Below are 21,321 nucleotides of genomic sequence, written 5' to 3' on the forward strand. Positions count from 1 at the left end.
ATAGAGTAGGGACCGACAAAAAAAAAAAAAAATTAAAGTAGATAGGCTAGCTGATCAATCTTTGAATGAGTATTCACCGGTAAATGCAAAGTTCCAGATGAGGGAATAGTATTTCATGGAATACTGTTTGCCATGAAAGAAGATTGCAGAGGGCTGACATGAACCCGAAGAGCCAAAACTTAAGGCTTTGTAGCCCTTGGCCAGCTTAGGAGAGGCTCAAATGTGGATGCGTCGGACCATGTTTGACTTTTGGCGACTTCTCTCCCTCTTTCGTTTCCTTCACATTTTCTTTTTTTCTTTTGGTTTTCCTAATATCAATATTTACTTGAGATTTTATGTTTTACTTTTTCAAAAATTATGCGGATCTTACTCCATGTTAGCCTTAGATTTATGTAGTCAATTTATGTCGAAAATCATTGATGTGATGGTGCGGTCATTATCAACCATCTTATGTGACACATAGTCAAATCCATGATTATTTGTGACAATTGGCTAAAAGACTTTATTGGAATCTTGCATAAAACTTTATGCTAGAAACTTTCGGAGTGGATTAGCATTCATACAATAGGTTATAATTGATTGAGTAATTATGCTACAATTCTTTTTTTTACTCTTCCATGCACAAGCAACAATTAATATGTGACAAAATCTACCACTTGTTAGTAATCTATGTGCTGCGTAGATCATATCCTTTCTTAGGATAGTTAATCAGACTGAAATCCATAGAATCAATGAAACTAATTTACAGACTTGTGGACAATGAGAAGTTCTTTGGTGAGAATCTTCAATCATTACAAAAGATTTATAAAAGTATATAAAGATTAGAATTTTGTGTTGCTTGATCGCACATATTTGAAGAATAATCTACAAACAAAATTGCTTATGTAGTTGATAGAGATATATATAGAGTATATGACTAGGACGTGAATGAAGCGACCTAATTGAATATACGATTTGACTGGAAAATTTAAAAGTATCGTGACCTTTATCCGATTAAAGGAGAATTTGGACATATACATATATAGAGGTAATTTTTCAAATCAATCTCGGTTATAATATAGTCATTTGATTATCTTACACTGGGCTGGGAAGGTATCAAGGCTGCGATAGTAAGCAAACATGAGATCTCCGAAAAAATAAGGCTTCCCCTACGCATCCAAAGAAATAAGTGAAGCGATGCGAAGGCAAAACCTAACAATCCCCACGAACAAAAAACAAAATTCACTACTCGCAGAAAGAGCGTGACCACTTCTAGTAAATGTGTTGTCCGTGGACAGACTGGTTTGGTACCCGATCCGACGAAATGAATCCTGAGATTAGAGGGTTTGGACAATGTAAGATTTCTAGAGAGCTTTTAGGGTGATGGAGGGGTTAGGATAAGACCACATCGCAATCCAACTAGTGGAGTATCACAGGTAGGGGCGAGTAAAAGGAACCGCTTGGACCAGATCTGATGGCTGAATCCTAAAGCCATTAATCTGGTTCCCTCTTCTGGGTGTGGAAATGGCCTCCCGAATCACCCGGACTGGACGGATTTTTTAAAATTTTTAAATTTCTTTAAAATCTGTAAAAAGAAGAAGAAGAAAACCCTAATCTCTCTCATTTCAGACTTCACTCACGCACGAGTCGCACAACTCCTATTTCACTTATGCACGTGGATAGGATGACAAGAACAAATCAAAATACAACAGTAGTTGCTCATTCCAACAGAATTTTGCCACAAATTGGAAAAATCTATGTGGAACTTGCAATAGTTTATACCAGGAAAACAGGTCATGTGATGTCCCGATCCGTCATTTAATCATGCGAAGTCGGCAAGTGCAATACTGGTGCATTCTTGTTCAATCTGTTGTGCATGCGACGGCTTCGATCTCGGCGTTCCAAATGGTCTCGCAGTATTAGAGGAAGCACATGAATGACATATCAGTGGTTGACATGATATCAGTCTTGCGTAGTTTACTGTATTCAAATGGCATACGGTTGTTATTTTACGTCATTAATTCGTAATCTCTTTTGGGTCGTCTACTTTCTATTACTTTTGCGTTCGCAAGAGCTATTGAATGTCCAAAAGTTTGATTCCGAGTTCAATCTGATGAAGTAACCCGCCTATCGTTTTCTGCTTCATAGTCGACCCAACAATGGAAATCAGGGTTGCATAGAGTAAGGCAAATTTTCCTTAATCAACAGCTCATGAACGTGTAAACCACGTCCGTGTGAGGAATTCCTTTGGCAAGTGGAATAAGTGACCATCAAAATCGAGTAAAATGCCATCAAATTTGCTCTTCATTTGTATCCTCTTCCCGTCACCCGCCCGGAAAATTAACTTACCCGAACCATTCATGGCGTGGATGACTTTTGATTGACTTCGACTGCGCATGCATACCAGCATGCTGAGTCACTTTCGAAAATTGGTCGGAATCACGACATTTTCTTTCCAGCATGTGTTTACTAGTGCGCTGTAGTGACCGGCATATCTTATGCCATAATTCCTTCGAAGAATTTGCAAGTACATGTAGAGGAGACCATCGGCACAACCTGATGTGAACGAGCACTAATTTCACCACAAAAAACAGCACTTTGCGTCTTTCCCCGAGAAAGCTTACGCGTCCTCATGCTTGAGAGGAACCTACCTAGCTACATAGCTACCTAGGGGGATGATAATGGATAGGGAGCACGCTTAAGCTTGACAAAATCTTGCAGTCATATTGAAAATCATTAAGACCGCAATGGAATCTCTGTTGCCTTTACAAGAAACTCAGAACACTCTCTCACGTAATTTCCATGGACAGTTTCGTCGCGCGACATATCGATTAATTCATTTGAGATTTTATTCTATTTTGACGGGTCTCATTTCGAACCTCACGTTTATATCCTTTAAAATATGGACAGGCACTTTCCCAGAAAGTTACCTATCCTTATAGTGCTCTAACTTGAGCATGTTTAACTTTGTTGTTCCAAAGCAAAATTTGCTGTTAAGTCAAAAGACATTTCTCGAGTTAATTTTAATTTTCACATGTATATTCTAAAATCATTCTCCCCTCGTTTGCTGCACACTTTAGTTCATTTCTAGCCCATTTGCCATCCTAAAAGTCAGCTAGAAACTGTTTCTTATCCAAACCCTTTGGTCCCCGTGATCACTGTCATCCCTTGTCGGACTAGGTCATTATAGAGATAATAAAAGGTAGCAAATGCTCAATCCAGACTTTTATGCAACAAAAATGCAATTTTATTACTAATATTATATTTAATCCATATCACTTTCGAACTATGAGTTCACAAACTTAAAGAAAAGATAACATTACTTACCTAGAAACTCCTAAAACCAAACTACAAAGGTGAACTTGCAATCTTATCAAATAAGTAGGAAGCAACATAAAAATATAGTAAAATGCTATATCAATTACAGATTGGCTAAACCAAGCTTACTCACTAACAAAATTATTCTTACGTGATAACAAAACTCTCTTCCAAAATGAATATTCAAAGCTATCTACATGCGAAGCTTGAGCACAATACTTGAGCCTCACAATTTTGTTTTTTGGTATAAAGATAGGCACTTTTTCAAGGTGTCACCCATCCTCGTAGTGCTCTAGCCTAAGCACACTTAATTTTGGAGTTCCTAAGTGAAGCTTACCATAACATCAAAAGGCGCATTCGTAAATTAATTCCAATTTTCCCACACATACACATCCCATAATCACTCTCCCTAGTCCAATGTACACTATGGTGAAGCTTGAGCACAATACTTGAGCCTCACAATTTTGTTTTTTGGTATAAAGATAGGCACTTTTTCAAGGTGTCACCCATCCTCGTAGTGCTCTAGCCTAAGCACACTTAATTTTGGAGTTCTAAGTGAAGCTTACCATAACATCAAAAGGCGCATTCAATTTTCCCACACATACACATCCCATAATCACTCTCCCTAGTCCAATGTACACTATGGTTCATATCTATCCCCTTCATCGTTCTAGAAGCTTGACAAGAGCTGCTTCTTCTCCATGTCCTTTTGGCCTTGGCGATAAGTCCACCCCTTCATGGGATCAAGCTGTTATAGGTTTACATTAAAAGACGCCTACGTGAATTTTTCAGATGAATATCCTAGAAGTGTTCTCCCTCGTTCGGTGCATATGGTTCATTCTTGCCACCCTCGTTGGACTGCGTCGGCACAGATCAACTATTTGGAAAAGCTCATTCCTGCTTCCATCATAACCTCAACAGCCAAGTGATGTGAAGCTTGCAAAATCAAAGATATTTACGTTAGTCTACACGTCATCCGGCAACATATTACAGGTTATCACTATTCTATCCATTTGCTCTGGTTAGACCTAGCTCTCTAACAGGTGCGATTGGCTATTGTTGTGCAAGTGCATCGTGGCCAGGACAAAAGGGTGGTGTCAATACCAGAAATTACAAGGATAGTGGTGTCAGGACACCGTAACATATAAAATATGATTACGCAAATGCACAAATGATAAAATGCTATCCAATGATCATAACCATGAACGAATTATAGAAAATAATTCAATAACTCGGATGGTACTAAAAAACAGCATGTTATTATCATTGCTGCAAGATTTTTTAGTTAAAGTTAACTAAAGAAGATGGGTACGAACTGGAAGCACGTTGCGGGAAGCAACTAGAATGATGCAGCAGCAATGACCAGCAGCAAATAACAGAGATGATGGTGTAATAGCATCAACGAACAGCAGCAAAATAGTAGCGAACAGTAGCGAACAACAGTAGCTAACGGCGAGCAGCAGTAGACAGCAGCAAGCAGTAGTAAACAGCGACGAACGGCAGAAATTGACGATGAACAGCAGTAACACAGCAGCAATCGGCAGCAGCAAACAGCAAAAAAATTATTCAAGGACTGAGGACTCAAGAAATGGACTGCATTGTGGTATGTGTAGAGGACTTCAGCATCATGGGATCGCTGGGAAGCTTATTGTAGTGAGACAATGACGTGAGAAAACTCCTTCCCCTACTGTGCTCCTCTCCCCTCCTTTTATAGTGGTTCTGAGCACCCCATTTCATGGGCAGTTTTCGAGTTTCCTTTTCCTGTTGCCTTAATTCATGGTCTGCAAATTGGCACGTGATTTTGCAGCCAGTTTAATCTCTCCTCGAACGCTTTGATTCCTTTCTTTTATCAAATTTCTTGCCTTCTTATTCACCTGATTTCTTGGCTCTTGATCCTTGACCGGAAATTTGCTTCCACATTTACCACGATTTGAATATTTGCCAAAGCAAGAGTGACTAGTCAGAATTCCCACCTTCCATGCATAATCAATCAAATTAATCCTCCCTTATTTTCCTTTTATTTGCTTCCTACGCTGGCCAGTCCTTGCTTTTATCCCACAATTCCTCCATTTAGTTGATTGAAATTTGCTGGATTGATTAGTCTCCTTGTCGCATATGAAAATCTCATCATACGCCACAAGATGATAGATTTCTACGCTCGAATTTAAACCGTGCATGTATTTCTTTCCATAGTGCTGCGAATCCCATTTCATCAACTTTGCGATCTCACGGCCAAATTAATATCTGATTGCCCCCAATCATGCGCCTGTCATCCATTTCTTGTCAAGGACAGCCCATAGTTTCCTCTTTGTTCCGCTCAAAATCTTGCAATGGTCAAGCTTGGTCAAGCTTCTTGATCCATGCATGTTGACTGAATTTGCACAGGCTTTTTTCTTTTCTCTCTTTTTTTTAGGCTCCGATCAGATTTGTTCCTTTTTTCTCTCACTCACTATTCACGGCCCACCATGATCACTACAAAACACTGGGCAGATTACAATTCTTAACCAAACCAATATCATTCACGACCATACGGACTTGAGTGCAATTTAAGTGGACCTATTTCTATCAAATGAAGATGCCTAAAATGCAAATATAAACTAATGTTAATGATTTTTGTTTAGGGGTGATCCCTAATTTTTATGCAGTAAATGACTAAATTTAAAGCCAAAATTTATGTGTCAACAAGATCATCCACCGAGACTCCCCATGAGGAAAAACAAACAGATAATGACTATCAAATCAAACCTGGTTGAGTGATAGCTGTGACTGCAAATGGGTGAATTTACCAGTGTGAAAGGTTGCTTTTCTCTAACTTTGATTTCCAGGCATGGAGTGAGGGAACCAAGAAATGCGTGGTCGGATGGACCGGAAAACATCATGCAGTGCCCTAGCCCGCCTGGAACTAGCTTTCTGCAGGAAATCAATTTTACGACTGAAGAAGGAACGTTGTACAGTGATTGGTCACGAGCCACCGTCCGCGGGGCCATCATTATTTTGCCAGCTATTGGTACCTCTTATTCGTATCCCAGGCCTCATGCTGAAGATACCATGGTTCTTGGTATACCCCGGTTACCTTGATCTCTCTTTCATAACTTTGTCTATCTCTACCACAGAAGTTAACACTCAAATCCATGTTTGAGCCACGAGTACATAGTCATAGTACTTTGGGACATACTCTCATTTGGGCCACCTAAACTTAACTATTTCGTACTCCAATTGATTCTCAAGCGAATTATCGATATAAGATTTAGTGTATTGATCGATAGAAATGGAAGTTCAGTGATCTGAAAATACATCGATGACCCACCAAGCAAGTCACCTCGTTCAATTTTCACTTTCTTTTGATTTTTTCTTCGATGCAATGGCGAAAACGTAACACCTTTACAATCAAAGAATGTCGGCAGCATCATGGTTCAAAGGCGATGTCAAGGCTATAATCATGGAGGCCCCCGCAACAGGTGGGGATCCTAATACATTGGATGCTTTCACAATCAATGGCCAACCAGGAGATCTCTACAATTGTTCAAGTAGTAAGAAAATATTGTCAATTGATTTCTCCAAAAATTGTCGACCCTGTTCTATTCCTCAAGAGTAACAAATGTAGTTGCTAATTTCACAGTAACTGCACATGGATTTACATAGCTAGTCCTTTTCTTAATTTGTAGATAGCACGTATCGTGTAATGGTCGATTATGGCAAGACATACCTCCTTCGAATAGTTAACGCTGTGATGAACAAAGGGATGTTTTTCAGGATCGCGAACCACAGTCTCACGGTCGTTTGGATGGACGCTGCATACTTGAAGCCCATAGAGACGAGCTCCATTATGATCACTCCGGGCCAGATGATGGACGTCCTAATGAAGGCGGACCAGGAGCCGAGCCACTATTACATGGCCGGAAGCCCATTTGCCGATACCACGGCCCCATTTAACAACACCACAACCACGGCGATACAGAGGCAACTACACACCCCTGCCGTCGCCTTTTTTTCCGGCGCTACCCACCTACAATGACAAGTACGCCGCCATGAACTTCACGGTCCAGCTCCGGAGCCTGGCAAGCGAGCTCATCCAGTCAACGTTCCGAAGAAGATCAACAAGAGGATTTTCTTTACTGTCTCCGTGAATCAGATATATTGCCCTAATGCATCGTGTGCAGGACCAAATGGGAATAGGCTAGCCGCAAGCTTGAACAATAGAAGTTTCCAGACACCAAAGATTGACATACTTGGAGCCTACTATTGGTAGACTAACTTGATTGGGGCTAATTGTGCTTGTCTTTTGAGAATAACTAAATAGCCATTCTTTTGGGTGATTAATTGATAATTATGGTATTGGATTATCGAGCAGGAGCTTGCCTGGAGTTTACAATGCTACCTTCCCGGACAAACCACCATACTTCTTCAATTTCACAGGAGATGTCGGGAACATCTCGCTGTCCCCATGTCTGGATACGGCGGTGAAGATGATAAATTACGGCACTGCCGTTGAAATCATATTCAAAGGGACCAACCTCGGCGCCCCCGAGAACCAGCCGATGCATCAGCATGGCTACAGCTTCTACGTGGTCGGGATGGGATGGGGGAATTTTGACAAGAAGGCCGATCCGAAGACGCGTAAGCTAGTCGACCTGCCCGAGGTGAACACGTTCGGAGTTCCTAAGAATGGATTGGCTCACGATTAGATTCATCGCAGACAATCCTGGTAAGCTCACGATCATTTGGATAATACTATTTACAAGATCTCCGTCTTGCATTTTCGTGCATTAACATGATCTGTTTGCACCGATTGGTGGGGCTATAACGTGAGGAATTGAATTCGCAGGTGTATGGTTCCAACACTGTCATATGGAAAGACATACGACCTGGGGGATGGACACCGTGCTCGTCGTGAAGAATGGCAACACCGCGGCGACCACCACTCATTACATGCCTCCTTGTCACTAGTCCCATTTAAGGAAATTTTGTCACTTTGTAGCTCCGCTTAATATTTTATTAACGCCACTTGTAGATTTCCCTGTAGATTTAATCCCTATTAAGTTTATCCTGCGTACAATATGGTTAAGAGGGTGTTCTCCTCCTTGTGATGTCACTAGAGAATTCGAATTGGCTGATTAATTGGATTTTCCTGGGAATTGATAGTTGCTTAAATACAGCGCCTCGTAATCTCATTGTGAAATTTGATTACTGTAGAGCCTTACGAGAAACACTGGATCGAGGACCGGTGATGTTGTATCCGGTCAAAATTTGGGTAATGGATTGAAGTGGGTGGCTCCGGACCCACAGATCACGGAACAAATACGGTAGATAGGCCCAACTACCACACCACACATATAGAGGCGAACCCTCCTGGTTACTGTACGCGCGATTCTCACCCACATATATGACTCGCACAAAGACTCCTAAATCCATACCGAGACTTTTCTTTCACCATAAGGGAAAAATGAAAAAAATTACTAAAAAAATCTTAAATCTATTGTAATTGTGTCAATTCCGTCGTAAATTTTTTTATTAATTAAGTCATAAACTTTTTGCAATTATGCAAATTCAATCATTTTAGCCAAAATTGACCGACCATTGCTAGTGATAACTTTTTAATAATATTTAATTTTTTTTATAATTATTTTGTTAATTATTTTTACTCTCTCTCTCTCTCTCTCTCTCCTCCTCCTCCTCCTCCTCCTCCTCCTCCTCCCTTTGGCTTTGGCAACCGGCTAGAGTGGAGGGCCGGCCAGTTGTTGGATTGAGGCTGTTGAGCAAGCTTGCCTAGCCACTGACAAGGGGGCCAGTTGTTGGATTGAGACTGTTGAGCAAGCTTGCCTAGCCACTGACAAGGGGGCCTCGTCATCCCTGGTTTGGCGAGGCGAGGCCCCTTTGGATTTGGTGAGGGCTCGCTTTGCCGTTGCTGGGCGAGGGTGAGGGCGAGGGTGAGCTTTTCTAGCCATTGTCGAGGTGAGTCCTCACTAGATTTGGCATGGGGGACCTTGTCATTGTTGGGTCTAGCTAGGCGAGCTCACCCTCACCCGGCCACCTTAGTTCGATGACTGCTAGCCCTCCCTTCTAGCCAATCGCCGGAGTCAAAGGAGGGAGGAGGGAGGAGGGAGGAGAAGGGAGGAGAAGGGAGAAAGAAAAAGAAAAAAAAAATTAATAAAAAAATTCGATAAAATAAAATATTATTAAAAAATTATCGCTGCCTTTGGCCGGTGGCCATGTTAGTGCTGATTAGCTAGTTTTGGGCAGAAGGATTGAACTAGCACAATTGAAATTTTTTTAATGATTTAATTGACAAAAAAAAAGAGAGCTTATGACTAAATTAATATAATTGTAATAGGTTTAAGACATTTTTGGTAATTTTCCTGAGAAAAAATTGTCAAGAAAAAAAATTGTAAACCTATTGCATGACGGTTAATTTAGTTCTAAAATTTTTGATTTGGTCAATTTAGACATAATTTTTTAATGAAAATAAACAATTATCGCTTACTAAAATCAATGTACTAAAAAAACACTTATCGTCCATGGAAAAAGTTTAGACATAAATTGTTGTCGATAATAAAAATATATTTTATTATCTAATTATCTCAAGTGATACAAATGATTATTTTTGGAGAAATATTTTTCAAATTATTTATTTCCACGGAAAAAATGGAGCCCTACTTATATAAACATTTTCATACGAAGTGTTCCCCTTTCTTGAAATATGTCCTTTTCTGATATTTAATATGCACTTTTTTACTATTTTTCAGTGATTTTATCTTTGTGTTATAATTTACACCTTATTTTTGTAAAAAATAAATTAATAAAAATGGATAAAAAATAGATAAAAAAATAAAAATAAAAATAAAAATAAAAATAAAAAAATTCCCTAAAAATGAGCAATTGGAAAAAACGTTCAGAAAATTCATGTAATTGATTCCATTAGATCTTTAGATCCTTGAAGCAATTTTAGAAATTCCTTTTCAAATAGACTCCCCTAAGGTGTGAATAAAATTTGAAAAATCGTTAAATAATTTTTGGAAACCTAATTGAATAATCTCTTAGAGCTTTACAATATGGGTTGTTTTATGTTGTTTTCATTTTTAGAGACAATGTTTAGGTCATTGCTTGTGCATTTCATTTTAATTTATAATTGATTATGCAAATTCAATTCATTGGCCGTTGTTTTTTCTTTTTAGCATGGTTAGGACTATAAACATCATATGAACACTTTAGGTAGCAATAGTCAAGTTTAGGTACCAAAAGAGCTCTAGTTAAATAGGTAGTATAATTAAGTCCTCGATTTTGAAATCTCTTGTTACGTATGCATCAAGACGATACTCTCGCGTCTTGATTAGGATTTTTAGTTGACATTCAACAGTGACTAGTGGCAGCTCCTTTTGAATACATAGATTAGGAAAATTAATTACCTCTAAACCTAGGGAAAAGTGCCAAAAAAGTCTTAAACTTATTGCATTGGTATCGGTTCAGTCCTAAACTTTTCAATTTAACCAATTTAGTCATAAATCTTTAATATTGGTACCAATTCAGTCCATTCGACTAATTTTGGCCAGCCGGTCTTGCGACGTGGACGCCGACCGGTGGCCGGATGCTAACGTGGCAATTTTTAATATTATTATTTTTTTATTTTTTCCTTTTTCTTTTCTTTTTCATTTTCTTTTCTCCCTTCTTCCTTCTTGGACTGTTTCGGCGTTGGCCGATGAGGATCGCCGGCCTTTGCTCGGCCTCTCCCAGGGTCGTCGGCGAGGAGGCTTCGCTCGAATCTGGGTGAGGCTAGCCTTGCCCTGGCCTTGTCACGGGTGAAGGCGACCTCGCTTGTGGCTGGCGAGACCATGGCGGCCATCGCTAGGGTGGAGGCTCGCCGGCCATTGGGCAAAGGTTGTTAAGCCCTCTTCAGCCATCGGCGAGGTTGCGGCCCTCGCTAGCCACTAGCGAGGGTCGTGGCCCTCGCCTGGCCTCGCCCAGGGCCACGGGTGAGGCCAACACGGCCCTCGCTAGGCCTTGCTGCGGGCGAAGGTGGCCATCACCAGCACGTTGGCTTGGTGATGGCCACCTTCGCCGGCCTTCGCCTGGCCTCGCCCAAATCGAGACAAAGCCGCCTTGCCCACGGCCCTAGGGGAGGCCGAGCGAGGGTTGCGACCCTCGCTGGCGGTTGGCGAGGGCTTAGCGGCCTTCACCTAGTGGTCGGCGAGCCTCTGCCCTGGCGATGGCCGCCATGGCCTTGCCAGCTGTGGGCATAGCCTCCTCGACGACGGCCCTGGGAGAGGTCAGGCAAAGGGCGGCAACCCTCATTGGCAGCGGTGAGGGCTTTGTGGCCCTCGCCAACCAATGCCGGAATAGTCTAAGGAGGAAGAAGGGATAAAAGAAAAGGAAAAAATTCAAAAAAATATTTAAAAATTGCCACGTCGGTGCTCGGCCACCAGTTGGCGTCCACGTCAGCGTCGGTTGGCTGAAATTGGCCGGATGGATTGAATTGGTACAAATATTAAAAGGTTTATGATTGAATTTTAATTAAAAAGTTTAGGACTAAATTGGTATCAATGCAATAAATATACGACTTTTTTGGTATAGTTCTCCACCTATTCTTCGAGGGTGGCCCCTCGGAGTAACCTGGATGCACCGACACGTGACATGTATACACGACACAACACGACATATTGATACGTCATTTTTAAAAAATAAAATTCCAAATACGCTTTGAAAATTCCAACATCTTTGAGATACGTTATATATTAAATGAATATTTTTCTTTTTAATTAATTTGATTCAAATTTATAAATAAATAAATAAAAAGCTAACTTTAACAAAAAATATTGATGAAACTAATAATTAACAAGAGATTAGAATAAACTTGTTGGAATAAGTTTATGATATTCTATAATAATCAAAATTTATTATTATTATTTCACATTCAATATTTTTATTTTTTGAAATCACTTTTTAATCTCATTTATTTTATTTTTTTGACCAACCCCTATCCTCCAATTTTTTTTTTTTTTTTTATTTCAATGCTTTTATTTTCTGACAAAAAAAGTCCCCCCACCCATTTATTTCAACAACTCCATCCTGCGTTCCTTTCCCCTCACAATTTGTCAGCTCTTTCTTTGAAAATTGAAATCACACTCCTCCACCCACTCCCTTCACATCAAGTCCCATCAAAACCGCTACTTTTAATTTCTTTTTTCTACTTTTCTTGTTGAAAACCTAAAACTAAAACATAAGCAAACTTGAAAACCCTAACAGCCAATGCCCTATGAAGCACGGACACGCCATGGTCACACTTTTACCGACACGCGGTCAACTTTTAGCGACACGCGTGTCGACGCGTGTCCGGAAGACTGATGGAGGGTGGAGACGAGGGAGGGCGAGGGAGTAGAGATCGCGAGCGCCGGCGAGACAGAGCAGAGACCGCGAGCGCCGGCGAGACGAAGCGACGAACGGACCACCGCGACGGCGAGAGACGGCTAGAGAAAGAGCCGAACAGAGAGAAAGAAGAGAGAAGGCAAACTCCCGCCGTCGAGACGAAGCCACGAACGGACCACCGTGACGGCGAAAGACGGCCAGAGAGAGGTGAGAGCCGCCACTGTTGCGATGGATCGGCGACGAGAGAAAGAGGAGAGGAAGAGGAGAGAAGGAAAGGGGATCGTGCGGCGCGGCAAGGAGGATAGGAAAAGGAGGGCTCGGCCGCTGCTAGGGTTTTTCATAAAGAAATAAAAATAAAAAATAAGAAAGGAGGACTGATGGCGTGAGAGAGAGAGAGAGGGGGAGGGGGGGAGAGTGACAGCTCACCTGTCACTGTCAAGTGGGGAATAAACGTGGGGCGGAGGGAAAAGGACGTGGGGCGGAAAAAGGACGAAAAAGAAGGATTGGTTTTGGGGATTGTTTTTTTAACCGGAAAATTAAATAAATAAAATTAAAAAATGATTTCGAAAAATAAAAATATTAAATTTTGAATAATGATAAATTTTAGTTATGGTAGAAAATTATGGATTTATTTAAATAAATTGATTTTAATTTCTTATTAATTTTTGGTTTCATTGATAATTTTTGTTAAAATTAAAAGAATATTTCGCATTAATTATGAATATATATTTCGAATTTCAAATGAATTGATTTGTTAATATTATTAGTATAAATTTATTATAGGCTCTTTTTTAATTGATTAATTATTTATGAATTTGTATCAAATTAATTAAAAATAAAAATATTCATTTAATATACAACGTGTCCGCAACGTGTCGGAATTCTCTATTTTTTATAAATAACGTGTCGACATGTCATGTCGTGTTGTCGGACACTCGTGTCGTGTCGCGTGTCCGTGCTACATAGCCAATGCCTCCTCCTCCCACAACCTCTTCTTCGTGATCTTTGCTCTCTCTTGGAATTGCTCGCCTCCATCCCTCCCTCCTTCGCAACTGCAGCCCTCCATGGCGGCATCGCAGTCGCGGCTCTCAAGGTCGCTCTTCCTCCGGTCCTCCCTTTCAGTCGCAACCTTATCGTCGCTCGCAGCCCTCGCCTCCACTCCGTTGCCTTCTTCAATGACCTTCGCACTTGCAGACTTGCCCTGGAAACCGACGCCTCTCGCAATTCCGAACACGTATGTCCGAATGTGTCCAGAAGAGTTGACCAAGTGTCGGAAAATCTGACACATGTTGACCGATATCGAAACGTGTCCAAGCGTGTCCGAGCATGTCAGACACGAGTAGGGGTGTCTGACATGACACGGAAGCTTCTAAAACGTGTCAGTGCAACCTAGGGAGTAACTACCTCTAAACTAAATATGGTAAGTAGGCCCAACCCCCACACTATACATATGGACGTGAACCCATTCGTTACAGTACGTGCAACTCTCACTCGGACACGACTTGCACAAAGACTCCTAAATCCATCCCAAGCCTTTTCTTCCACCACAGTCGACCCTCGACAAATCATGGACGTGGCTAATTCCGATGCAGTTTTAGCTGCATCTGGTCTAGGCCACCAGATGGCAATCAGATAATGAATGAGGCTATGTCTTTTGTCGGTTCATCGCCATTTCTGTTCGACGGGTAATTAAATTTTAGCAGCAACTTATGCTACTACATAGACCAGGATTCTGTACTATCGACTAGTAAATTAAACCCCGACTATATCGTGCCTCCTTATCGTTAGCATAGTTATTTATATGAGACACCTTTATTACGAGATCATGGTAATTTGAACAACATTTTCTTCTTCTTTTTGATGATTTCGATCTTCTTTTTTCACTCAGTAGATATAAGATTTCATTAAGAACAGAGCTTAAAACGGAGTCCACAATACACCGGCAGCAGGCCGCCAAAACCACGTCACATGAACAACAAAACAAAGTACCGATCTGCTACCACCATAAGTGAAGGTTTTCCAAAAAAAAAGTTGTAACCTTATCGTACACTTGTCAATTTAATTCTAAATTTTTTAATTTGGCCAATTTGGACAAAATTGTTTACAAAAATAAACAATCATCACTTCCTAAAATAAATGAACTTAAAATACTCTTATTGTCCATGAAAAAAATTAGATATAAATTGTTGTCGACAATGAAAATGTATTTCATTATCTATTTTTTCAAGCGATACAAATGATTATTTTCAGAGAAATATTTTTCAAATTATTTATTTTTCAGTGAAAAAAACGGAGCCCTATTGATATGAACATTTACATTCGAAGCTTGCTGCTTTCTTGAAACATGTCCTTTTTTCAATATTCAAAATGCACTTTTTACTATTTTTTAGTGATTTTATCTTAGTGTTATTGACGCAATTTTGTTGATATGTACCTATCCATCGACTAGCGTTGCTCACACACCAAGAGTTCAACATGGCTCACACACTAAGAGTTCAACATGCTTGTGGCGTATCTAATGGTCTTGAGCTCCTTATCCGTACCAGGCGTGGCTCTGAAAACGTCCACCGAAGATCCTTGCAATATCCATGGTATTAATATTGGAGGAAATTCCAAATAAGGGTATGAAGTATCCTCATTTTTTTAAATAAGGACTTGAAGTGGATTTTATGTTAAATAAAGACCCAAAGTGGCTATGTTAATCTCAAATAGGAGCTTGAAATGACCATGAAAAGTTTCAAATAAGAGTTTGATTTTCTCGGTCGTTGGCTGGCTAAAGATACCAACCGGTAAAAGGTATTTTCATAAAAAAATAACTTTAATTTTGATTTTTTTTCTCCTTTCTTTTTTTTTTTTCCCTTTTCGGCAAGCGTCGGCGAGATGACCATGACCCATATTTGTGAGGGCTAGCCTTGCCTGTGGTTGGAGAGGGTAGCCCTTGCCCAACCCTCTCCAGTGGCTAGTCCTGGTCACCTATGAAGAAGAAAGAAAAAAAAAACCAAAAAAAAAAAGAAGAAAAAAAGGGAAAAAGAAGGAAAAAATTCAAAAAAAAGTAAATGATGAAAATTCCCTTGATCAATTGAAAAATTAGGCCCTTCTTTGAAATTGACATAGTCATTTCAAGTCTTATTTAAAATAAAATCCACTTTATATCCTTATTTGAGAAAATGAGGATACTTCCCATCCTTATTTGGAATAGGGTTTACTTTAAATATTTATTTAAGAAGATGAAAAGTACTTCAGGCCTTTATGTGGAATTTTTTCTTAATATTATAGCGGTACTTTTTTTTTTTTTTTTTTGGACAAGATTATAGCACTTCATATATATATATATATGAGGGGGAGGGGGAGGGGGGGAGAGAGAGACTCGACTTATGAAAGAGCGAGCCATTTCTGTCCCTGACGTAGTTTGATATCAGTGATAGAACAGGTATCGAAACGCGAGGGGCCAAAATGGGTCCTTCTCTGTGCGAGCTTCGATGGCTTCTTGCTCTGCTGGGTGCATTGTTGTTGCTCCTCCCTCTGGCTCAAGGCGAAGACCATTACTATACTTTCATCGTGAGTTTGAGCTTTTCGCTTGTTCTTTTCTCGTCCGTTTTGCAGCTCATTTTTGGTGCGATCATTGCCGATTATTCTGCTTTCGTCTACTTGGGATGTTTAATGATGTTTGTGAGAGTGTGTAGCTTAGAGAGACCAACTTCACGAGGCTGTGCACAACGAAGAGCATCTTGACGGTGAACGACAGCTTTCCGGGGCCGGCATTGTACGTCCGTAAGGGAGACACAGCCTATGTCAATGTCATCAATGAAGGGTACTATGGAGTCACCATTCACTGGTAAAAATATCAATCTCTCTCGCCTGTGCACGCGCTATTATTTTTATCGAACATGGAAAGTCAAGCCTTGTTCTATGTTACAAGTCAAATGCAAATGTGTTGAGTGGTGTTAAGTAATTAATACATTATAATTGAATATAACTCATTAGCTTAAATCTTTGAGAAAAAGCGGGTCTAATTGGATACATGAGTGCTGGACATATCAAGTGTCAAAACTTGATATAGGAGGATATTTAAATACAAAAAATTCAGAAATGTATACTTAAGTGTCAAAATTGAATAAAAATAGATCAATTAAGTGCCAACGGTAAGAAATTTAGATTAAATTATTGCAAAACGACATCGTTTTGCATGCTGACGTAGTTAGATAAGTCGAAAACGACGTTATTTTACATGCTGACGTAGTTAGATGAGTTGAAAATGATGTCGTTTTGCCTCAAATTTGAATTTTAATATAAAAATTCATTAAACTAAACTTAAAAACTAAATTGAAAAAGAAGAAAACAAAGGAGGAGGAGGAGGAGGAGAAGAAGGAAAGAAGAAGATTGTAGTGTTCGGCGAGGGCTGTGCGAGCCCTCTATTGGAACTCTCTCATCTCTCTCTCTCCCCCTTCTCTCATGCCTTAAATGCCGTCTTGGTCTCCGTGCTTCCGTGTCGGAGCGTGTCGGAGCGTGTCGGACACGTCGACACGCTCGGACACGCGGTCAACTTTTATCGACACGCGTGTCGACGCGTGTCCGGAAGACTGATGGAGGGTGGAGGCGAGGGAGGGCGAGGGAGCAGAGGTCGCGAGCGCCGGCGAGACGGAGCAGAGGCCGCGAGCGCCGGCGAGACAAAGCCACGAACGGACCACCGCGACGGCGAGAGATGGCTAGAGAAAGAGCCGAACAGAGAGAAAGAAGAGAGAAGGCAAACTCCCGCTGGCGAGACGAAGCCACGAACGGACCACCGCGACGGCGAGAGACGGCCAGAGAGACGTGAGGGCCGCCACTGTTGCGATGGATCGGCGACGAGAGGAAGAAGAGAGGAGGGAAGGGGGTCGTGCGGCGCGGCAAGGAGGATAGGAAATGGAGGGCTCGGCGGTTCGCTAGGGTTTTTCATAAAGAAATTAAAAAAATAAGAAAGGAGGTCTGATGGCGCGAGAGAGGGGTGGGAAGTGACAGCTCACCTGTCACTGTCAAATGGGGGAGGGAAAAAGTAAAATAAACGTGGGGGTGGAGGGAAAAGGACCAACGAACGAAGGGCTGAATTTTGGGGATTGTTTTTGTAATCGGAAAATTAAATAAATGAAATTAAAAAATGATTTCGAAAAATAAAAATATTAAATTTTGAATAATGATAAATTTTGGTTGTTGTAGAAAATTATGGATTTATTTAAATAAATTGATTTTAATTTCTTATTAATTTTTAGTTTCATCGATAACTTTTGTTAAAATTAAAAAAATGTTTCGCATTAATTATGAATATATCTTTTGAATTTCAAATGAATTGATTTGTTAATATTATTAGTATAAATTTATTATAAGCTCTTTTTTAATTAAAATTTGAATCAAATTAATTAAAAATAAAAATATTCATTTAATATACAACGTGTCCGCAACGTGTCGGAATTCTCTTTTTTTAGAAATGATGTGTCGACGTGTCGTGTTGTGTCGGACACTCGTGTCGTGTCCCGTGTCGGTCCTACCTAGATCTTGGTAAGTGCAACCTCATTTTCTTTTTGCTTTTTGCCGGGTATTATTGGGGAGCTATCTAGACCCAATCTAGACCTGTTCCCTATACCGGAGCTCTCTCATCTCTCTCGCCCCATTATCTTTCTTTCACCAAACACTTTTTCCTCTATTTTTATTTTTCTTTTCTATTTTTCTAAAATTGATATTTTAATTATTTTATTAATTTTTTTTTTTTTCTTTTATTTCTTTTTCTTTGTGGTTGGGCATAGCAATACTCGGCAACTAGCCACAGAGTCATGGGGAGCTTGCCCAAGGTCGGTGAGGCTTGAGCTCGCTTGAGGCCGACGAGCTCGCTCCCTGCTACCTCGCGAGTCATGGTCTAGCAAGGCTCGCCTTAAGCTCATAGATTGTGACTCACAAGGCCTCAAGCTCATGAGTCGATGGTGAGGTTCGAGCTCGCCTATGGTCAGTTGCCGGTCGTCGTCGTGCTCGGTGATTGGCCAAAGAAGAAGGGAAAAAAAAGAAAGAAAAGAAAAATAATTAGAAATCAATTTTAAAAAATAAAAGAAAATTATTGAAAGGAGTGTATGAAGGAAAATCAAATCAAATTTTCCTACTAAAAAATGTGCTAAGTATAGATTTTGGGTAGGACTTACGAAGTTGGGTAGGACTTTCGGACGGCCCATGTGCTAAGTCGTGCTCAATAAGGTTGAGCATCGATGTGGTACGATTTTCACAGATGAGAAGGAAAGGGACACATCAAGAGTAGCTCAAAAAGTTGGGTAGGACTTTCTGACGGCCCACGTGATAGTCGTGCTCAAAAAGGTTGAGCATTGATGTGGTGTGGTGCGATTTTCCACTTTCATCTTGGAATTGCATTTGTTTCGCCTCCATGTTATTTCGAATATTTATTTTCTGCGACCATACAATTACAGAAAGAGAAAAAAGCAGAAGAGCTTTCCTAACAAAAGCAAAATCATTCTTAAGAGTTCAACATATAATATTTAATTGCTAGAATTGATACTCATATTTCCGAATTGCTCATATAGTTTCTTATGCTGACAGGCATGGCATTAAACAGCCAAGGAATCCGTGGTTTGACGGGCCGGAATATATTACCCAATGTCCAATTTCTCCGGGCACCAACTTCACTTACCAAGTTCTATTCACTTCGGAGGAGGGAACCCTCTGGTGGCATGCACACAGCGACTGGACCCGCGCCACAGTCCACGGTGCAATCATTATAAAGCCCGCCCTGGGTACAACTTATCCTTTTCCGGAGCCCGATGATGAAGAAGTCCTCGTCTTTGGTATGTCGTTTAATACAATGAAAAGTGAAAAAATCATATAGATTGTCATTTGTTGTCTATTCGCGAGCACTTCGTCAGTATAGATTCTGCTTGCAGCATCTTGGTACGACGAAGACGTGATGGAGTTAATGATAGAGGCCCTTTCTGAAGGTGGACAGGCGACATCATCAAATGCCTACTGCATCAATGGCCAGCCTGGTGATTTTTATAATTGTTCCAGAGGTAAAAATGATTCAAATATATATTTATATTTGTGTCTATACCATCATGCCTCTGGGAAAAGACATTGATTTGGTCTCTGGAGATTAAATACGCCTCTAGGAAATTTGCCATGGGTGAATCAATAATAGAATTAGACCATTCTCAATGAAATCTAAATCTTGAATTGGTTCTTGACATGTTACAGAAACCACACATAGAATATCCGCTGATTATGGCAAGACCAATCTTCTCCGTCTAGTCAACTCGGTGCAGAACACTAACATGTACTTCGCCATCGCCAACCACAGCCTGACGGTGGTCGGATTGGATGGAGCCTACATTAAGCCCCTGGTCACAAGATACATCATGATAACCCCAGGTCAATCGATGGACATTTTGGTCACGGCCGATCAGCCGCTCGGCGAGTACTACATCGTTCTCTCACCTTTCTTTGATGGCCAAGCGGACGATTTTGACCACAGCATCGCCAGCGCGATCTTCCAGTACAGCGGCAACTACACTTATACCGGATTGCCGGCGTATCCGAGCGATTTTCCAGGATGGGAGGACAAACAGCCCGCAACTTTTTTCGTCAAGCAACTGAGAAGCTTGAATTCAGCGGAGCACCCCATTGATGTCCCCAAGGACAACGAGATCACGACCAGGATGTTCATCACGATCGAGGTTGGCCTCAGGCATTGCCCAAACGACTCGTGCGCGGGACCGCTAGGAGATCGCCTCGCCGCTGCATTGAACAACATTTCTTTTGCAAACCCTTCCGTGGATGTACTCCAAGCATACTACAAGTACGACACGCTATCCTCTTTCCTGCTTTTTGCTTCAATTTGATAGGGCTAGATAGATCACCTAGAGATGGATGAATAGGTGATACTACGGAATAAAATAAAAATTAAAAAGATATTGTGACAAAATGACCTCTAACCACAACTCGAACAACTATCGGATCTTATTGGTGTGCAATTAACCCTCATCACAGGTGAAATAAAGAGAGTAAAGAATAGAAAAATTGCACACAAATGATTACAGTGATTCGGCTTTTATAAGCCTACATCCATTCTCCCTTGCTAATAGCCGATTGACAGGTAAAATAAATACTCAAGCTCGTGTGAACAATTTCTCACACACTCTTAACCTCTAAAAGATTACACAAAATAGCTCATAGAAACGAATGTATATGATTGAAGATCACTCAAGACTTATAGGAATTATAAACTTCACAATTTCAGCTTCTTGTTTCCTTTCAGCATCTAGACCTTCTTTCATAATCCCCATTATCCAAGTTGACTATTAGACTTAACTTTAAAGGATCGCTCACCAATCTACCCATTGGACTTGAACGTTGTAAGAAGATCTGATTGCTTCAAGGTTGCCGAGATTGAAGTCTCTCATTGATTTTGCCACCCATACAACAGATGGAGTTTCCATAAGAAGAGTGCTCCAATTAACTTGATAGTGAGCCTTCTTAACTTAGTGGTAGACGTACCCCGAGCTTATTTTTCAAGGTAGCCTAGATTGCTTGAGCTTTATCAAAACTTTCAAATTCACACATGAGATCATCTTTCATATAATTCGCCATCAATGCTATTTTTGTTTTTCTAAGCTTAATAAGTTTTTTGATCTTTTATGT

General features: G+C 40.5%; 1 protein-coding gene and 1 pseudogene across 1 annotated transcript; both read left to right on the top strand.

The window, feature by feature from the left end:
• The first annotated feature begins 6,069 nt into the window (after positions 1–6,069).
• Positions 6,070–8,244, top strand: LOC104452292 (annotated as a pseudogene).
• Positions 8,245–16,096: 7,852 nt separating this feature from the next.
• Positions 16,097–20,522, top strand: LOC104450803 (putative laccase-9). The gene is made up of 5 exons (XM_039314691.1): positions 16,097–16,212; positions 16,338–16,489; positions 19,228–19,472; positions 19,569–19,694; positions 19,879–20,522. The coding sequence occupies exons 1-5, from the start codon at positions 16,108–16,110 to the stop codon at positions 20,520–20,522; spliced, it is 1,272 nt and encodes a 423-aa protein (XP_039170625.1). The 5' UTR covers positions 16,097–16,107.
• Positions 20,523–21,321: the final 799 nt, after the last annotated feature.

Source organism: Eucalyptus grandis, chromosome 6, assembly GCF_016545825.1.
Source record: "Eucalyptus grandis isolate ANBG69807.140 chromosome 6, ASM1654582v1, whole genome shotgun sequence".
In the NCBI taxonomy this organism is placed as follows: Eukaryota; Viridiplantae; Streptophyta; class Magnoliopsida; order Myrtales; family Myrtaceae; genus Eucalyptus; species Eucalyptus grandis.

What these genes read in the sequence shown, in the direction of transcription:
- LOC104450803 (XM_039314691.1), top strand. Translation starts at nt 16,108, where the DNA reads ATGGGTCCTTCTCTGTGCGAGCTTCGATGGCTTCTTGCTCTGCTGGGT. An exon ending in ACCATTACTATACTTTCATC is followed by an intron (nt 16,213 to 16,337) that starts GTGAGTTTGAGC and finishes GAGAGTGTGTAG; the next exon opens with CTTAGAGAGACCAACTTCAC. An exon ending in TTTTTATAATTGTTCCAGAG is followed by an intron (nt 19,695 to 19,878) that starts GTAAAAATGATT and finishes GACATGTTACAG; the next exon opens with AAACCACACATAGAATATCC.